The 18,993-nt window shown below is 39.2% G+C and overlaps 3 protein-coding genes across 3 annotated transcripts; 2 read left to right on the top strand and 1 right to left on the bottom strand.

The window, feature by feature from the left end:
* Positions 1-920: 920 nt before the first annotated feature.
* Positions 921-4,637, top strand: LOC145117194 (Nuclear transport factor 2 (NTF2) family protein with RNA binding (RRM-RBD-RNP motifs) domain-containing protein). The gene is made up of 9 exons (XM_079053500.1): positions 921-1,089; positions 1,784-1,972; positions 2,127-2,430; positions 2,586-2,818; positions 2,901-3,075; positions 3,652-3,773; positions 3,859-3,924; positions 4,034-4,097; positions 4,193-4,637. Exons 2-9 carry the CDS (start codon positions 1,784-1,786, stop codon positions 4,459-4,461), a joined length of 1,422 nt encoding a protein of 473 aa, XP_078909626.1. The 5' UTR covers positions 921-1,089; the 3' UTR covers positions 4,462-4,637.
* Positions 4,638-4,866: 229 nt separating this feature from the next.
* LOC145111144 (wiskott-aldrich syndrome family protein, putative (DUF1118)) lies at positions 4,867-5,813 on the bottom strand. The gene is made up of 2 exons (XM_079047440.1): positions 5,653-5,813; positions 4,867-5,386 (listed from the first exon to the last, which is right to left on the bottom strand). The coding sequence occupies exons 1-2, from the start codon at positions 5,716-5,718 to the stop codon at positions 4,991-4,993; spliced, it is 462 nt and encodes a 153-aa protein (XP_078903566.1). The 5' UTR covers positions 5,719-5,813; the 3' UTR covers positions 4,867-4,990.
* Positions 5,814-15,297: 9,484 nt separating this feature from the next.
* On the top strand, positions 15,298-15,873 carry LOC145111377 (uncharacterized). The gene has a single exon (XM_079047660.1). It carries the CDS (start codon positions 15,298-15,300, stop codon positions 15,871-15,873), a length of 576 nt encoding a protein of 191 aa, XP_078903786.1.
* The last annotated feature ends 3,120 nt before the right edge of the window (positions 15,874-18,993 follow it).

The raw sequence follows: 18,993 nt of genomic DNA, 5'->3' as shown, positions 1-18,993 counted from the left end.
GCATCAAACCTTTGTTGATTTCCGTAGTCTTTATCTTCAAAAACATCGACATATGCCGTAGCCAAAGCCAACTCTTTATATCCCACCCATTTCTTTGACTTATGGAGCTTCGTATAGTTGTGTTTGTTCTCAGGAACAGGTTGCAACTCCTCACTGGCTTATTCGTCGTCTTGTTCGTTTCTTTCGGGAACCAGGTCGTCACTAGAACTTTCAGATTCTACGTGTTGAGCATCTCGGAACTGGAAAGCCTCGGGAGGAGGAGATTGAAATTGAGTTTCTAGAACCCTTTGAGAAAACTGCATAAATGAATTATAACCCGAAATTTCCTCTGAGACTAAATACGTTGTAAGATTGTTGCACCAGGTAATAATGTTGTGGATAGTTTCGGTATTGTGGATACTTTGGGTTTTGAAATTCTGGATAAGAAAATTAAATATTATGACTTGAAGTGTCTTGCGTGGATTTACGTCTTTGGCTAGAAGTGACTTGTTTAGCTTTATCTCGGGAATTCGTTGAATTGAGTAAGAGAATGAATTGCAATGACTAGCTACTTTGGATATATGTATACAAAGTTATGTAGAAAGAAAAAGTCACGGGTTGCATGAAAGCCCTTTTGCTTTTTTCTTTGAAAATTAAATAAAAGGACATGACACAACCCAGACAAAATTTATCACGGGTTCTAAAGTCGTTGGCATAATTATTCCACAGCCTGCTTGACCTGCCTGCATTGACGGTAACACAACCTGGCGGTACCATCGATACCGTGGTGGCACCGCCCCCAAAAAGTGCCAACCCGCGCCTCGACTCAGAGCACCATAAGACATTAAAAGAAAAATCCCAGGTACTGATATTTGAATAGTTAAAATACAGGGGTTAAAGTGGAACTTGCTTGTTCCAATAACAAAAACCTCCTTTTCGGTATGATTTGATCTCGTTTTCAAGAACATTCGTAAATTTCAGAATCTTTGCTCTGTCCTTTCATCTCTTCTTCTTTGTCCTCTGCCTTCGATCCGCAACAAAACCCCTCAAAGATCCCACTCTTATACAAACGCTCCCTTCTTTCTCTCTGTTTTAAGAGGCCCAAATCAGGTACTGTTGCGATTCCCCTCTCATAACAAATCTAATCATTCTTTTGATCTACGAAGTTTACTCTTTGATCACTTGAATTAAATGATTTATATCATTTCTAGTTACCTTAATTTGACGGTTTGATTGTTCGTTTCACGCTTATTAACCATTGTCATTCGGACTGACGGATCAGCTGGGGTAACTCTGGTTGTTTGATATCTGTTACTTCTGCCTTCGCTCGTTAGATTATTTAACTGAGTTAAATCTCGTTTTTGTTTCAATCTGCATGTACTTGTTTGGAAATTATGGATATTGTTTGATTTCGTTGTTTTTGTTAATTAGGGTTTGATGCAAAAGCTTGTATGGTTTTCGTTTCTTTTCTCAAACGTAATTATGTATGTTATATAGGGGCTGCTAAATTAGGGTTGGCTGGGGGATAGTTTAGATATGGTTCTTTAAATACTTTCCTATAACTGAAGAGCTCTTCTTTATAAGGTAAAACGAAAAGGCGATATGTGATAACGAAAAATCTGTAGGATCATATTCATACCCTTTAATGCGCAGTGGTGTCTCAGGATCAGCTATTATGCCAACAATTTATCTTTCAAAGACTTTAATTTTGCTTTGAATGTTACCAGTGTTACTATTGTTACTTTTCTTGAAGCTCATATTAATGATATTATCACTTAGTAACAATGCTAAATGTGTTGTACAGATGGCAACACAGGCAGCAAATCCTGCTGCAGTTCTTCCAAGTGCTCAAGTTGTTGGCAATGCATTCGTGGAGCAGTACTATCATATTCTGCACCAATCTCCTGAATTGGTTCATAAGTTTTATCAAGATTCAAGCATCTTAAACAGGCCTGATAGGAATGGCTTGATGAGTTCTGTAACAACGATGCAAGTAAGTTCCTTTTTTTTGTTCTCTATTCATAACTTCATTAAAAGACTCAAACTTTAAGCCGTGTTTTGCTCCGAATCACTTATAGATATACATTCATATGTACTTTATCACATGATGCGTTTTTATATTCTTGTGTGTAATTCACTTAAACCAGGCAATTGATGAGAAGATACAATCCCTTGATTACAAGAACTTTAAAGCAGAGATTAAAACTGCAGATGCACAAGATTCGTATCAGTCAGGGGTGATTGTTCTAGTGACTGGATGCCTAACTGGGAAAGACAACATCAAGAGGAAATTTGCACAAACATTCTTTCTTGCTCCACAAGAAAAAGGGTATTTTGTTCAAAATGATGTCTTTAGGTATGTTGAGGAAAGTGCATCATCAGAGACAACTTTTGCACCTGTTGAGGATATTGTAGACACTGCTCCAGCAGATCTTGCAATACCCAATGCAGGTTTGTTCCATGTAAATAAGTAACTTTAACATTGAATAGCAATGTACTTTCTTTGATTTATTTATTGTAGCATTTTACTTTCATTTCTTCCTACTACAACATTGTACTTTGAAAAATATACCCAATTATAGAATCTAATATTCTTATGCTTTCAGATTCAACTCATGTCTCAGATAATCAAACATTAGATCCTACTACAAATTCAGCTTCTAATGATCTCAATAATGGACCTGAAGTCTGTGACCCTGAAGATAATGAAGGGTCAGAATCAGGCCTTGAGGATGAACACGAACCTGCTTCTGTTCAGACAAGTCTGAATGAAACAAGTCATCTTCAGAAAACAGATTCATCTTCAGCCCAAGAGGAGAAGAAATCATATGCTTCAATTGTGGGTTACAATTTTTTTATTCAATTATCTACTTTTTTATTTTTGCCCTTGGTTTATTTAATTAAGGGAATGGATGATACAGGTGAGGGTAAACAAGGTTGGTGGAGGAGCAGCTCAGACAAGTGGTTTGAGGTGGGCCCCTGCTGCCAACACTGATCAACACAAACCTAGGCCAGCTAAGCCTTCACCAGAACCAGAAACAACATCACTCCCTGTGGTTGTTAATGCTCCTGAAAGCAGCAAAGTTTATGATGATGGTAATCAACTTCTTTACTTTTTGTTTTTGCTAAAGTACAACGATGTAATTAAAAAAAAAAAAGGAAACTAGGATATGCTATAACAAACAGATGTATGAAGGTATATTGTTATTTTGTTGTGTTTAATTCTTTGAGTAAATTACACGAATGGTTCCTATGGTTTGGGGTAATTTGCACATTTGGTACCTAACTTATTTTTTTAACTCGAAAGGTCCCTACTGTTTGTTTTTGTTACGCGCTTGGTCACTACTATTTGTTTTTGTTACGCGTTTGGTCCCTGCCTTACCTAAAAAAACTATTATTTAAATAGGGAAAAATGGTGGGGTAGGTAAGGTAATGTAAGGGGGGTGAGGTTGGAGGTGTGTTTATTTAAATAAATTAAAAAATCAATGGCAAAATAGTCTTTTTAGGTAAGACAGGGACCAAGCGCGTAACAAAAACAAACAGTAGGGACCTTCCGAGTTAAAAAAATAAGTTAGGGACCAAACGTGTAAATTACCCTAAACCATAGGGACCATTCGTGTAATTTACTCTAACTCTTTTACACATACTAATTATTAATTTTGTGGGGTTTAGTTGAAGGTCACTCGATATATGTACGGAATTTGCCAATGAATGCATCAGTTGCACAACTTGAGGAGGAATTTAAAAAATTTGGACCCATCAAAAGTAATGGCATCCAAGTCAGAAGTAATAAGGTTTGCTTATTTATATTCTCTTCTCATGTGTTTGATCAATTTGCAATATATAATTTTTGAAACGTGTATTTTATTTTATTTCCAGCAACAGGGATTTTGTTTTGGGTTTGTGGAATTCGAGTCATTGGATTCCATGCATAGTGCAATAAAGGTATAAGTATAACCTTGTTATTTTCATTCTAATCCAAAAAATAGCAAATCTACTTTCATTGCTATAATTGGGTGGATTTTTCAAAGTAGAATGTTGTAATCTTTTCCAGGCACCTTCTATCACAATTGGCAATCGTCAGGTGGTGGTTGAAGAAAAGAGAACCACAACACGAGGTAAACTACAAGTTGTTTCATAATGTTTTTTTTTTCAAGATATTCAATCCAATGGCCTAATTAATCCAATATGAAATTGATATTTTTTCTGTCAGTTGGTGGTGGTGGTGGAAGAGGGCGGTACCAGGGCGGTGGTGGTGGTGGTGGAAGAGGGGGCGGTGGCTTCAGGGGTCGTGGTGGTTACTATGGCGGCCGAAGCTTTGGCAGGAATGAGTTTAGATACCAGGGTGAGTTTACCAACCGTCCAAAGGGCCCCACGGGACGCAACTCAGAGGTGTATCAGCGAGTTGACCAGAACGGTGGTGGTGGTGGTGGTAGATACGCTCATCATCAACCAAATAAATACACAGAATCAGCACAGTAGTTGCAAGTGATGAAGCTTCGAATCAAAATTTTGACCATGAATTTAGTAGTAACATTTTCTTTAGTTTTGGTGAACGCATTCTGTATATCATTGGTGTTTGATCGGAATTTTTACCAACACCCTTTTGCAAGAAAAAAGAAAAAAAAAATACCGATTTTATGCAGGTTTTATGCTAAGAGCATTTTTCTAACCCAACACCATTTTGGTATTTACTCATTTCTTCTATATTTGTTTGGTATTTATGTGTATTTATTTTGTTTAACTAAATAATGATATAATTATCACATATTATTTGGATAATTTATCTAGGTTATAATTATTACATAATACAATTAATAAAATTATTAAAATTAAAATGTCAATTAATTTGTTTAAAGCTAACGCGGGGAGGGTCCGTACGGGAGATATTTGAATCCATATCTTTATTAATTATACAAAAAGTTTATTACATTTTAGCTAACAATCTGAAAGTATCCAAAATGTTTACAAACAAAAAGACAGAGAAGATTTTAAACACACAATTTCAACATTACTTTTGCAAATTTGAAACAAAATTTGAGGCAGCAAAAGCGGCGGAGCCACCAGCAACAGAAACAAGAGCAACCACCAGCTGCAGCACGATTTCCCAGGGGTAGTCCTCCGGTACCAAATACACAAAAAAGGGACCCAAAGCCAATAGGAAGAGGCTTAAGCTGAAGAGAGCCGATGGGGTCGATGGGTCTGTCGCGGCTGAAAGGACTCCGAGCTCTTCCGCCTTGGAGAGTAGCCCTGATTTTTCTATTGACGATAATGAAAAACCAAACTTTTCTGCTGCTGAAAGCAAACCGGCCTTTTCAGCTTTTGTTAAAAGTCTGAGTTTTTCGACATTTGTTAAGAGCTTGATGCTTGATTTTGTTGTTGATCTTGAGCTCTTCATTGTTGCAGCCTGTGATTTATAGCAAATGTAAATAAAAGGTACTTTTTCCTGGGTTTTTAGTGGTTCACTAATTTTAGCACAAGTTGTATGATTGATATAAGAACTCTTAAGAATCTTTAGGTCGAATTATCAATCAGTAAGTGTTCAAAATCTTACTATTGTATTCAAGAAAAACTACGGTGAAAGCGAAATTCATAGAGGCATCCACATAAATGGTACTTCTAAGGTATCGAGATACATTGATATGAATTAGAATTGACCACAAAGACACTAACCTTCTTATATCCAACAGCAAATGCAAAAGGCTTCTGGGTAGCCATTGATGGAACCAAAAGTACCATCTTTCTCCCTGTTCTTGCTTTATTATTGTTAGATCTTATTTTTGTGCTTTTTAGCACACCCTTTGATTTGAATTGACTCAATTGAGTGATACAGAAAGAAACTACAAGGCTCTTGGATTGAGGGTGGGTGTTGTTGGGGTTGTCCACGTGTCATCCTATTATTTGCTGTTTGGAAAGTCGGTACTCTTGTCACGTTATCCATGGATATCTTTATCTCTGAATAAGTAAATTGCAATCCTTGTAACCAAACACACCACACACCTTATGTGGTGTTTGGTGTTCGATAATTAGGTAATGAGAAAAGTTATTCATTAAAATATCATCTATTGAGTTTCTCTTAATAAAATGACTATGCGGTCAACGAAATTTACTTCGCAAATCACAGGTGTAAGACAAAGGTCTACACATTTGATCTTGTCAAACAAGCGTCAACCGGCAACATGCTCGCATTGCAAATAAGTAATCAATAATCATTATTATTTTAGTACATTTAACAATCATAAGTTCATATATATTTCAAAAACATACTCGCCGAAGTAGATCACGAGTGTAAGACAAAATGTCTACACATTCAAATTCGATCTTTTTGTATTTCGTCCGTAAAAACAAGCTAAGATTAATCAATAATCATTCAAATTCGATCTTTTTGTGGATCATCATCCGACAACATACTCGCATTGCAAATAAGTAATCAATAATCATTCTTTTTTAGTACATTAACAATCATAAGTTTATAACTATTTCAAAAATATACTCACCGAGTAAATTTTTGCCTTTTATAATATTTCATATTGTTATTGTGGTTTTAACATACATTATCATCACCGAATGAAATTGAAATAGTCTATAAAGACCACTCATCGACACGATTGATGAACACATTCACGACTCACGAGCGTATAACAACAGGGACATGTTGTGCACAGTGGCGGACGTAGACTGTTTTAGTAGGGGTGTCCATCGTACTTCAAGCGGGTGCACCTAATAGAAAAAAAAAAAAAAATTACACTGCGTGCCGGAAATCGAGCAGTGGCCCGGGACCCCAAATGCCCCACTAAGGTCCGCCACTGGTTGTGCACTCTTTTGAAGGTGTTTATGCAAGTGTTTGAAAATGTATTTGTGGTTGTCATTGTATATATGCAAATGTTTCAATATCTAGCTAGATTCTCTAAAATGTCAATTGAATAAGAGTTATCTATTATTCATCAAGGTAAATGTGCATTTTATGTACGAAATAAAGAAGAATTTGTCTCATTCTCCAACTCATACATATTTAGGACTTCATGTTTTGGCTCGTGTTAGATATTCAAAATACGAATAGGAAGGCTATTGATCCATGTAATGCTCATTTCAGTTCTCCACCTTACCCATGGCGACAACGGTTTCAAGTTGGAGGACACGTGTTGCGTTTTGGACGTGATGAGTTTTCTCATATCTATAGTTACGGTTTGAGAGTGTTACATGGATAGATGAGGATGTTAATACTGATTTTAATACGTTGTGTTTTCTTACATCTACTCCTTTTGATTATTATTGATTACTTGAGTTATTTAATGTTTAATTAAATATTAGATGAGGATATTGTATGTATGTATGTATTATTTGCATTGGGAACGTGGATTTATAGAACGTCATGTTGGTCAAACCATTGATCCGTTGGTTGTAGACGATTTAGATGTAAGCAACAAGAATTATTTTCATAAAACGTTTTTTTTTTTTTACATTTGTTTGTTTTATTATAAACTATTTATTATGTGTCCATAAAGATTAATTTATATGGAAATATACATACAATTATATTCATGCCGAAGTTGCTAGGCTAGAGGATATGAAATACAAATCTAAGATCAAGGATAAGAGAAAGAAAAAGAAAGTGGGCAAATAATTAAAAAAATGATATGATATCGTATAATGTTGAGGAGCTACGTTATGTTTTCAAGATAAATTAATTTCAAATTATATACATATTAATATGAATAGCGTTTATGAACAGTTTCAGGTATTGTGATGGACGGTTTCCGGTTTTCTTTATGTTAGTTGGGTTCATCGGTTGTCGACGGCTGGTTTGGAGCTGATTTCTATTGCTTGCATGTGTCATCGGCTTCAATTGCCTAAGTGTTCTTCTCCTGCTAAGGTTTGGGTGTTGGAAATGGTGTCCTCCCTATGAAAGATTAGTTTGTTTGTCTTCTTCCTTTCCCTTTTCCAAACAGTCTCTACGATGGTGAATGTAACACCCCGTTTATTAAATAAATAAATAGACAAATTAATGAATGAATAGTAGCCCTAAAATCAATAATAATTTAGCAAGGTGTAGGTTTCGAGGAGTTAACTGTCATAATTTTAGAAGTTGGGGGTTAAAAGTGTAAGTTCCGGATTGGTTTTGTAAATATTTATGAAGGCAGGGACTGCTTGGTAAATTATTGGGACTTAATTTGAAGAGATTTTGGAGGCTAAGGGGCTGAATGGTAATATATATGGACTTCATTTGAAAATAATTTGTAGAGGAGGGGCTGTTTGGTAACTATTGGACCTATTATGAAAGGAATTATGGGAGCAGGGGTATAATGGGTAAGTATTGGAGCTTATTCGAAATTATTTCAGAAGGGAGGGACTAATGTTGTCATTAAGGAGTGAAGTTTCATGGGGACCGGGTATATAAACCTGTCACCCTCTCGGTAACCCTAACCCTAATGCTAAACACCAGTCGTCACCCTCACTACTCCCATCCTCCAGTCGCCGCCACCATGCCACCTGCAGCTTCGCCATCGGAACGCCATCACCACTGCCGGATGTCCTGAACGGCCGATAGAGAACCGCCGAAGACCAAATGGAAGCTATGAACACCGATGAGTGGGTCGTGAACGACTGGAGTCGCTGTCGCCGTTGCATTGCTTCCACGAAGTCGACGCCATCGTCGGACACCACGACTGCCGTTTCCAGCCAACGTCTTGGTCGCCGTGGTGAGCCATCAACCAGTTAACGACGTCGACTGTTTCCGTTCCCGTCGCCGTCCGCCACTTTTTCTTCCACTGTTACATTGTTGCCGCCGTAAGCGTCGTTGTTGCCGCCATCTCAGGTCGCTGTCGTCGCCATACGCCACCAGGTGGGTGGCTGGGTCCATTTTGCAAACAGAAAACATGTGTGTGTGGTCGTTTGTTGGCCGGAAACTGAGAAGATAACCACCACGGCCGCCAGCCATGGTGGCTGCCACCTTGTACCACCGTTGGCCACCACAAGGGTAGTTGTGTGTGTGTATCTTATTGTGTGTGTGTTTATTTTTGGATATTGTGTTGTATAATTGTAATTAGTGACTAGAATAATCAAGGAAATTCATAACCACCACCATAAGGTAGTGGCTGCCGCCATCAGCCGACACCAGCCGCCATGTTAGGTGGTGCTGTGCTTTGCATGTGTTTAGATTGATTTTGGGATGCTTGTACATGATTGGACTAGAACCATAACCACCACCGTGAGGTGGCGGCTGCCGCCGGGTGCCGCCGTCGACCACCACCGCCCGAGGTGGCAGTGGGTGGTGCTCGACCTAATAAAACCCTAATTGACCAAAGGAAACCCTAGTTGACCTAACGAAACATTAATTAACCTAAAAATCTAACCACTGGACTAATTGGGTTGTGATTGGGTTGGGAACCATAATTAGGGTTTAGAAAACCCTGATTGTGGATTGTTGGTTTGGAATTATCGGAACCCGCATTTTTGGCCATTGGAATTGAATTATGAGTTACACCCGATCGCACCGTATGATTTACCTAGTAGAATGATGGACTTAATGGATTAAGTCCTTAATGGGTTAAGTAAGAACACTTAACCCTAATTGTCATTTTCTGTGAAAACCCTAATTTTGCTTGGGCCTTGAGTTGGGCCTTTCTATTGGGCTTTGGTGATTGGGCTAATGATGGGCCATCCAAGAACAAGTATATGGACTAGAATATTTGGATGAGCTTTAGGGTAAGGCCCATGTGAGAGGTTTGGGCCCAATTTGGAAAATTAGGCCATAGATAGGCCATAATTGGGCCTTGATGATTATGAGATATTGGACAATTGGAATGCCAAGTGTTTGGACTAGAATAAATGGTTGGTCCTTAAGGTAAGACCATGTGAGGGGTTTGGGCCCAATTTGGAAAATTGGGCCATATGTTGGGCTTTGGTCCATTGGTTGACTTTTGGGCCTTTGGAGTGTGAGTTTGGGCCTTGGGCTTGAATCAAGATAGGTTGGGGGTAAAGTAGTATTTTTACCCCAAGCATGGACTTGTGGTTATGTATTGGAACCCAATTATTAATTGGGTGTTGTTTTGATGTTGACGGTTCGGGAATCTGTCATCCAACAGCTAGGGTTTTGTCCGCGGTACTTCAGCAGTGTGAGGTGAGTTCTCCTCACTATACTCAAGGGTCTAAGGCACCAAGGTCGGCCCTTTGGATTGTTATCCTGGTTATCTTATGGTTGTGTACCGTTATGATCTGTTAGACTTGTATCCTGGTAAATAGGATGATGCTATGCTTAGGGATCTGCTAGATCTGCTTGATTGTCTGTAGACTGTTATGTGATTGCATGTTATATGTGAACATGTTTGATTGGTAGTTGAGGGTATTCCATCCTGAGGATGATTGGACCCTAGTATGTTGTCTCTATAGACTGTTATATGATTATTTCATATAGGTGCACATGTTTGATTGGTAGTGAGAGTATTCCATCCCGAGGATGATTGGACCCGTAGTATGTGGGCATTCCAACCCGATGGTTGTGGGCCGAGAGTATTCCATCCCGAGGATGATTGGACTCGTAATATGTGGGCATTCCAACCTGATGGTTGTGGGCCGAGGGTATTCCATCCCGAGGATGATTGGACCCATAGTATGTTGGCATTCCAACCCAATGGTTGAGGGCCTGGGGTATTCCAACCCTATGGTTGATTGGACCCATAGTATGTTGGCATTCCAACCCGATGGTTGAGGGCCTGGGGTATTCCAACCCGATGGTTGATTGGACCCATAGTATGTTGTTTGTTGTTATATGTGTAATGTTGTGTATGGGTATTTTAGGGGTAACTCACTAAGCCTTCGAGCTTACATTTATTGATTATTGTTTCAGGTACTTCAGATGACCGCGGGAAGGCGAAGGCGTGACCGTACACTTCCTCACATGTTATGACTTGTTTTCTAGGATACTCTGATTTGAACTATTTTGGAAACATTTGTAATATTTAATGGCTTTTGAATATCTTAAAAAGTTTTAAATTTTTGTGAAATTTTATGGATGTTACAAGTTGGTATCAGAGCCTTGGTTTGAGTGAATTGGAGGAACACTCGTGTGAATCCAGTCTCAAACTAAGGAAAATATTTTCAAAATGGTTTTCAAAATAAAAAAGAGGAGGGTGCGAAGTGTACGATCAGTTGGAGCCAGTAAGTAGACCCCAAAATACCATACAATTATCTTATGTTGTGATTTGATAGAACATTATGCTAGTGATAGGCTAGGGATCATCAGGAATTGCATGGTATAATTGTCTGATTATGTGATGCCTTAGTTCCTATTGAGTTTCCTTTTTTGATTGTATACGGGGAATGTCAAATTTAATCAATACAGGGTCTGACAACCCCACCTCCAATTGCTAGCTACAATCCCCGCAGGATAACTTTCTTATTATTCACTATTCGACGTCCGATGAAGCGTCGTGGTGGGGCACATTATTAGTCAAACAACGTCGATTATGGGAGCTCATGGTAATACATTAGATCACGTTAGAGTTCAGACTACCATTATGGATGCCTTAGAATGGTAGATAAAATACGTTAGGATCGTTAGATATCCTACAAAGATAGTACATTAGGATTAATAAATATATCCTAATAAGATAATAAGATAGGACCGTTAGATATCCTAAAAGATAGTAAGCTAGGGTTGATAAAATACTTTAGGAATGGTTTTTCTGAAAAAAAAATATTCTGAAACTAATACAACCAAATAAAAGCCGAAAACTCTAATAACTTGTGCACTCACAAACATTATGTTGACGTTTTCAAAAATACATGTATTCTTAGGGAGATGGGTGTAGAGGATAGTTGTTTCAATGAGAAGGAGGATAGTCGTGTCAAGAAGGAGGAAGTCTACAAGGAAGCTGTTGGAGTTTAGTATCGTCTGTTCATCATCTTTAGTCCTGTTTAGGAAACGTGCTTGTCTTCTTCAAAAAATGTAACCCCAGAATAATTTATAATAAATAAAATAAATGTTTGCAATAAACCTTTGTGTTATGTTCTTTATATATCTATATGCCTCGGCCCTATCTGTCACACCCCCGCCGGCTAGGGGTGTGACAGATTGGTATCAGAGCTACAGGTTATAGCGAACTAGTAATTCCTTAGGAACTAAGACTATAACCTAGGGCATAAAACTCTGAACTAGTAAACCTAATAAAAGTATTATTATTAATTAATGTACGGATAGACTACTTATGGGAGAGGTGCCTATGCTAGAAAAATATGTTGTTTGGGTTGCTGGATTTCAGAAAGCCTATATGCCAAAATGGTCCTGCCCTCCGACTTTTCCTACCTAGTCGATCCTTGTATTGTTGAGGCACACAAACATAGAATTAATAAAATACCCTAATCATACACTAATCTGATAAAGAGTTATATCAACTTTTACAAATACACTCGTATATCATAAAACTATCCATTCAAATCACAACTTATGATTTTAAGTCAAAAACAAATCCTAGGGTTAGTCTAGTACTGTGGCCATACCACAACTAGATCTAGAATGTACAACTAAGTTTTATTATGGTCCAAACGATGCATGCCTAAACCTGGATGTCGTAGTTGACAATCTAAACCCTTAAGGATTTATGGATCAGTAGTTTAGTACGCCTAGTTAGGAGATTAGGACGAGACCTACGACTAGAGGATCTTTGGATCAATAGCATAGATCGACTTCCTGAAGACTAGAGCCTTAGATCAAGACCTAGTGCAAGAGGATGGTACACCACAAGGATATCTGAAATAAAGACAAGCATACAAAATACTACCCATATAGAAAGTTACCTAAGATACGGTACTATATATATATATATATATATATATATATATATATATATATATATATATATATATATATATAGACACACACACACACACACTATAATAGGAAATTATATGTATTATATATTATTTCTCATAAACATCTACCTGTTTGAAGTCTTATGTAGGAATCGAGACGATATGGAGAACATATTGGACTGGGTGTCGCATCCTTATCCGGAGGAAGATCAGATGGTGCCACGCACGCTCAAGACCGAGATCGATTACGATCCAACGATGCCCCTGCCGCCTACTCCAGTATCAGCTGGCAAGGAGCCATTTGAAGATGAGGAAGAACCCAGTAAGGAGGAGCAGCCTTGTGATGATATCGGTGGAGTACCTGCAAACTGTTCGCCCTACCCAGATTTGTCTTCCTACCAAGATCATGAAGAGACTCGGAAGGAGGACGCTACTGAGTCAGATTCATACCCAGAGACGGTTGCCCCACTTCCCCCATCCTCTCTCAGTATTCATACCCCAGGACACAAGATTATTACTACCCCCATAAAATCCATTCTTATCCCATCCCGCAAGAGGGAAGCCTCACCACCATCATCCCCGAATCCATCAAACCCCACCCACAAGTGGACACCCCAGGTAGACAAGTGGATCCAGTAGTATAGTATTGGTTTTTATGATATTAAAGATTCGTCCCAGGTGCCGAGATGCGATTGCATTCCAGAGGATCCCACAGATCGTGCGATCCCGGTGTTAGTTGACATGAGGATTGCATACATCAAAGGGAAGAGAATCACGACTCGTTGAGGAGGGATGTCAGGATGTTATCTGGTAGAGTTAGGGGATTAGAGCAGGGGAGAGATTACGATGAGATAAGGATTTTCCACGCCTATGATCATATGGATGAGACTCATTCTCTAGTACAGTACCAGTAGACTGTGATTGAGAGTCTCGAGCAGCGAGTGAGAAAGACAGAGTTGAGGTTGTTGGTATTTGAGATAGGAGTGGCCACTATGTAGGTCATGATTGGTTGCCTCCAACATCATTTAGCTTAGATAGTGGCATGTATATTAGTCTATTTTGGGTTATGGTAGATAGTTCTAGCCTAGGGAAGCAAGAGACTGTGATTTTTTAGGTTTGAGGGAGGGAATAGTAGAGTAGCCGATAATAGGAAACCGTTATGTATATAGTGTAAAATAGATACTATTCCTGCTCAAACCACACTATTGTACACTCTTTTGTTCTTGAAAATCTGATGTAAAAAGTTTGTGAAAAGTTAATGAAAACTATGTGATCTTAATGTTTATTGTTGCTTATTTGATTTTTTTTGATATAGTTAACTCTTCTAACTAAAATATCAAAGTAAAACTCGAAATAACAACTAACATATGCCTTAAATTTAGTATCATGCCTCGCACTATAGGGAACCCAGGTCAACCCGAAACTAATCCCGAGCCTATGAGCTCAGTCGCGATCGAGGCACTAGTGGCCCAACGTGTATCTAACACCATAGCAAGCTTAGAAACCCCTAGGAACTTCGGATTAGGAGGGAATGGAGGCGAGAGTTCACAAGGAGATAATCGAGGTCCAACTAGAGTCTGTTCATATAAAGATTTTATGAAGTGTAAGCCAAAACCCTTTTATGGAAACGAAGGCCTAGGTGGATGGAAAATATGGAGTCTGTTTTCGAGATAAGCTTCTGTCCAGAGGACTGTAAAGTCAAGTTCGTCAATTGCACCCTGGAAGATGCAACTTTAAGCTGTGGAGAAGTTACACTAAGACCATGGGCATTAACGTAGAAAATGCCATGTCTTGGAATGAGTTGAAGCAACTCATGATTGGAGAATACTATCCATGCGAAGAGATGCAGAAGCTGGAGCAGGAGCTGTGGAATCTCACGGTGCAGGAAGCTAATATTGCCACATATACAATCCGTTTCAATGACCTTGGCACCTTATATCCCGGGATGGTTACCCTGGAAGAGAAGAAGATAGAAAGGTATATTTGGGGTTTGCCTCAACCTATCCAAGGCTTAGTCACTGCCTCAAAGCCAACTACCTTCAACAACACCAAGAGACTAGCCTTCAGTCTAGCCCATCAAGAGGTTCATCGTGCAATGATGGTTCAGAAGGTTGGCCGTCCGAAGGTGGAGGGTAGAAAGAGGAAGTTTGTCAAGGAGTCCAAAAGGAAGGGTAGGCAACCAACAGAGAAGAAGCGGGAAGTTATTCAAGTGTTTGCAGTTTCAACACCCTCGATGGGGACTACCTCTGGAGGTATCCCTAGATGAAATGAGTGTGGGTTTCGTCATAATGGAGCATGTTGGGTCTGTACCAACTACGGTAAGAACATTCATCTTGCCAACAGACCCCGCCCAATCGATGAACCGCAACCGTAGATAGCTGAGCGTGCTATGAGTGTAAGGAGATTGAACATATCAGGAGGGATTGTCCAAAGTTGAAAGGTCAGAGAGATAATGTTAGAGACAGAGCATTTGTCATAGGAGCAAGAGAGGCCGTCCAAGATCCGACGATGGTGATGGGTACGTTCCTAATCAATAATTTATATACAAATATACTTTTTGACACCGGCGCCGATAGAAGCTATATTACTCCCAAATTTAGGAAATTGTTAGATCACCCCTCTAATAAACTTAGGGAAGCCTATACGGTAGAAAGGGCTAACGGTCAAGTGGGTAGTGTTAGAGAAATACTAAGGAACTGTGCCTTAGCGTTAGATAATCATACTTTTCTCATCGACTTTATGCCAATGGTCATTGGAAGTTTCGACGTCAACATCGCTATGGACTGGTTATCCTCTAACCACATCGAGGTGTTATGCTTTAAGAAAGCCTTACGTCTACCCCTACCAAACAGAGAAACCCTAATCATCTACGACGACAAACTTGGTAGAAACCTTAGGATCATCTCATGCATGAAGGCTAGAAAATACTTGCAGAAAAAGTATCTCGCCTTCTTAGCTCATATTGTGGATAGGAAAGACAATAAGAAGAAAAAGATCGAGGAATTACCTCAGGTGTGCTATTTCCCTGATGTATTCCCTAAAGATCTACCAGGTCTACCGCCAGCTCGACAAGTAGAGTTTTGAATCGATCTAGTTCCAAGAGTTGCCCCCGTAGCGAAGTCTCCTTATAGATTGGAGCCCTCGAATATGAAAGAGCTCTCCAGACAACTACAAGAAATTTTTGATAAGGGTTTCATTAGACCAAGCTTTTCGCCTAATGGAGCACTGTTTCTATTTGTCAAGAAGAAGGACGAAGCTTTTCGAATGTGCATAGACTATAGAGAGCTAAATAAGTTGACCATTAAGAATAGATATCCACTACCCCGAATAGACGAACACTTCGATCAATTGCAAGGATCCGATTACTTCTCTAAGATAGACTTGAGATCGGGATATCATCAACTTCGAGTCATAGAAGAGGACATTCCAAAGACTGCATTCAGGACACGCTATGGTCATTATGAGTTCTTGATCATGCCCTTTGGATTGACCAATGCCCCAATCGTCTTTATGGATCTTATGAATCGTGTGTGCAAGCTCAACATGGATAAATTCATGATTGTATTCATCGACGATATCCTAGTATACTCACAAACCAAGGAAGAGCATGGAAAACACCTTCAAGTGATCCTAGAGCTATTAAGGAAAGAATTTTTTTATGCAAAATTCTCTAAGTGAGATTTTTGGATAAGAGAAGTACACTTTCTTGGGCATGTAGTAAGCAACATAGGAATTCATGTCGACCCTTCCAAGATACAAGCGGTAAAGAATTGGGAAACGCCCAAAACGCCAACATGGGTGCATTAATTTTTAGGACTGGTTGGCTATTACCGGAGAATTATAGAAAATTTCTCTTGTATATCCAAACACCTCACAACATTAACCCAAAAGGAAGTAAAATTCGTTTGGGGAGACCATCAAGAAATAGCTTTCCAAAAGCTGAAGGAAATGTTGTGTAGTGCACCGATATTATCCCTTCCAGAAGGCAATGATGACTTCGTAGTATATTATGATGCTTCGCATAAGGGGTTGGGATGCGTGTTGATGAAAAGGGATAAGGTCATAGCCTACGCCTCAAGACAACTTAAGGTGCATGAGAGCAACTACACCACCCACGACCTAGAGTTGGTAGCGGTAGTTTTTGCCCTGAAGATTTGGCATCATTAACTTTACGGAACGAAGTGTGTAGTATACACGGATCACAAGAGTCTACAGCACATCTTCGATCATAAAGAGCTCAACATGAGACAAAGAAGATGGTTAGAGTTGTTAAATGACCATGATTGTGAGATTCGTTACCACCCAGGAACGACTAACGTTGTAGCTGACGCTTTGAGCCGTAAAGAACGAGTTAAACCTCGTAGATTTAAAGCACTCACGGTGACTATTCAGTAAAATATAATCTCACATATTAGGAGTGCTCAATCGAGGATTTAATGGAAGGAAACGTTAAATAAGAAGGCCTCGGAGGGATGGAAAGACAACACGAAATTAAAGATGATGGAATGAGATATTTCATGAACCGAGTATGGGTTCCAAAATATGGAGAAGTCAAGGAACTAGTTCTAACTGAGGCCCATAGAACTAGATATTCCATTCATCATGGATCAGAAAATATGTATCTAGACCTAAAGGCCCTTTATTGGTGGCCAAACATGAAGCCTGGGATTGCGACCTACGTAGGTAAATGCCTAACATGTTCCAAGGTCAAGGCAGAACATCAACAGCCCTCGGGATTGTTGCAGCAGCCAAAGATTCATGAATGGAAGTGGGAGCAAATCGCAATGGACTTTGTTACAAAATTACGAAAGACTATTGTTGGTTATGACACTATATGGGTAGTTTTCGATAGATTAACCAAGTCTGCCCACTTCATACCGATAAAAGAGACGGATAAGATGGAGAAGTTGACCAGAACATAACTTAGAGAGATCTTTAGATTGCATGGGTTACCCTTATCCATTATCTCTAACATAGATAGTAGGTTTACCTCTCGCTTCTGGTAGAGTTTGCAAAAGTCCCTTGGTACACGCCTAAATATGAGTATAGCTTATCATCCGCATACTGATGGCCAAAGTGAAAGGACCATCCAAATGTTGGAAGACATGCTCAGAGCATGTGTGATGGATTTTGGAAGTGTATGGGATACTCACATTCCTCTGGTTGAGTTCTCATATAATAATAGTTATCACACGAGCATCAAAGCACCACCATTCGAAGCACTATACGACCGGAAATGTCGATCTCCCATTTGTTGGACAGAAGTTGGCGATACCCAACTGACCAAGAAATTTGTAGGGGATACCCTACGAACAGGCCCATAGGTTATCCACGAGATGACTGAAAAGATAGTGCAGATAAGAGAACGCATAAATACAACACATAATCGTCAAAAGAGTTACCCTAACGTGAGGTGTAAACCCCTGGAGTTCCAAGTTGGAGGCAGGGTGATGCTCAAAGTATCTCCTTGGAAAGGAGTTATAAGAGTCGGGAAGCAGGGTAAACTAAATCTGAGGTACATTGGACCATTCGAAATCCTCAAAAGGATAGGTCCAGTTGCGTGTCGACTTAGGTTGCCCCAAGAGCTTAATAACGTGCACGACGTTTTCCATGTGTCAAATCTTAAGAAGTGCCTTTCCGACTATATGCTCGTCATTCCACTTGATGAAATTCGGATTAACCTCGAACTGAACTTCATCGAAGAGCCAATCAAAATAATGGACAGAGAGGTCAAACGACTCTAGCAAAGTCGGATTCCCATTGTCAAGGTGAGATGGAACTCTAAGCGAGGACCAGAGTATAAATGGGAATGAGAAGACCAAATGAAGGACAAGTACCCTCACTTGTTCGAAGGAAGCCCGACGACAAGATAAAATTTTGGGATGAAATTTCCTAAACCGGGGGAGACTGTGACAACTAAGAGGTTTCTGTCACTGATCGCCATTAGGAAAGAGTAGGAAAATAGATGTAACATCTTAGTATTGTAATATTTGATTTTTGAGATAATAAGAATCAAATGTGCCATTACATTTATTTGTTAAAAACGTCCATTAGGCTTAAAAATTAGCATCTGAAAAGTTATTATGTTTTCCAAGATCGTTAAAATATTGGAGAGTACTCGTTAACGTGATCTCAAGGATATAATATTCGTAAAAATCCGACTCTAAAACTAAGAGTTATGGATTTTATAAAAATAGAAATCAA

Source organism: Lactuca virosa, chromosome 5 (assembly GCF_052849685.1).
Source record: "Lactuca virosa cultivar CGN04683 chromosome 5, Lactuca_virosa_CGN04683_v6, whole genome shotgun sequence".
NCBI classification, from domain to species: Eukaryota; Viridiplantae; Streptophyta; class Magnoliopsida; order Asterales; family Asteraceae; genus Lactuca; species Lactuca virosa.
This window is presented reverse-complemented; position numbering and strand designations above follow the sequence as displayed.

What these genes read in the sequence shown, in the direction of transcription:
- LOC145117194 (XM_079053500.1), top strand. Translation starts at nt 1,784, where the DNA reads ATGGCAACACAGGCAGCAAATCCTGCTGCAGTTCTTCCAAGTGCTCAA. An exon ending in TCTTGCAATACCCAATGCAG is followed by an intron (nt 2,431 to 2,585) that starts GTTTGTTCCATG and finishes TTATGCTTTCAG; the next exon opens with ATTCAACTCATGTCTCAGAT. An exon ending in CCATGCATAGTGCAATAAAG is followed by an intron (nt 3,925 to 4,033) that starts GTATAAGTATAA and finishes AATCTTTTCCAG; the next exon opens with GCACCTTCTATCACAATTGG.
- LOC145111144 (XM_079047440.1), bottom strand. Translation starts at nt 5,718, where the DNA reads ATGGTACTTTTGGTTCCATCAATGGCTACCCAGAAGCCTTTTGCATTT. An exon ending in TTGCTGTTGGATATAAGAAG is followed by an intron (nt 5,387 to 5,652) that starts GTTAGTGTCTTT and finishes TATAAATCACAG; the next exon opens with GCTGCAACAATGAAGAGCTC.
- LOC145111377 (XM_079047660.1), top strand. Translation starts at nt 15,298, where the DNA reads ATGGTGATGGGTACGTTCCTAATCAATAATTTATATACAAATATACTT.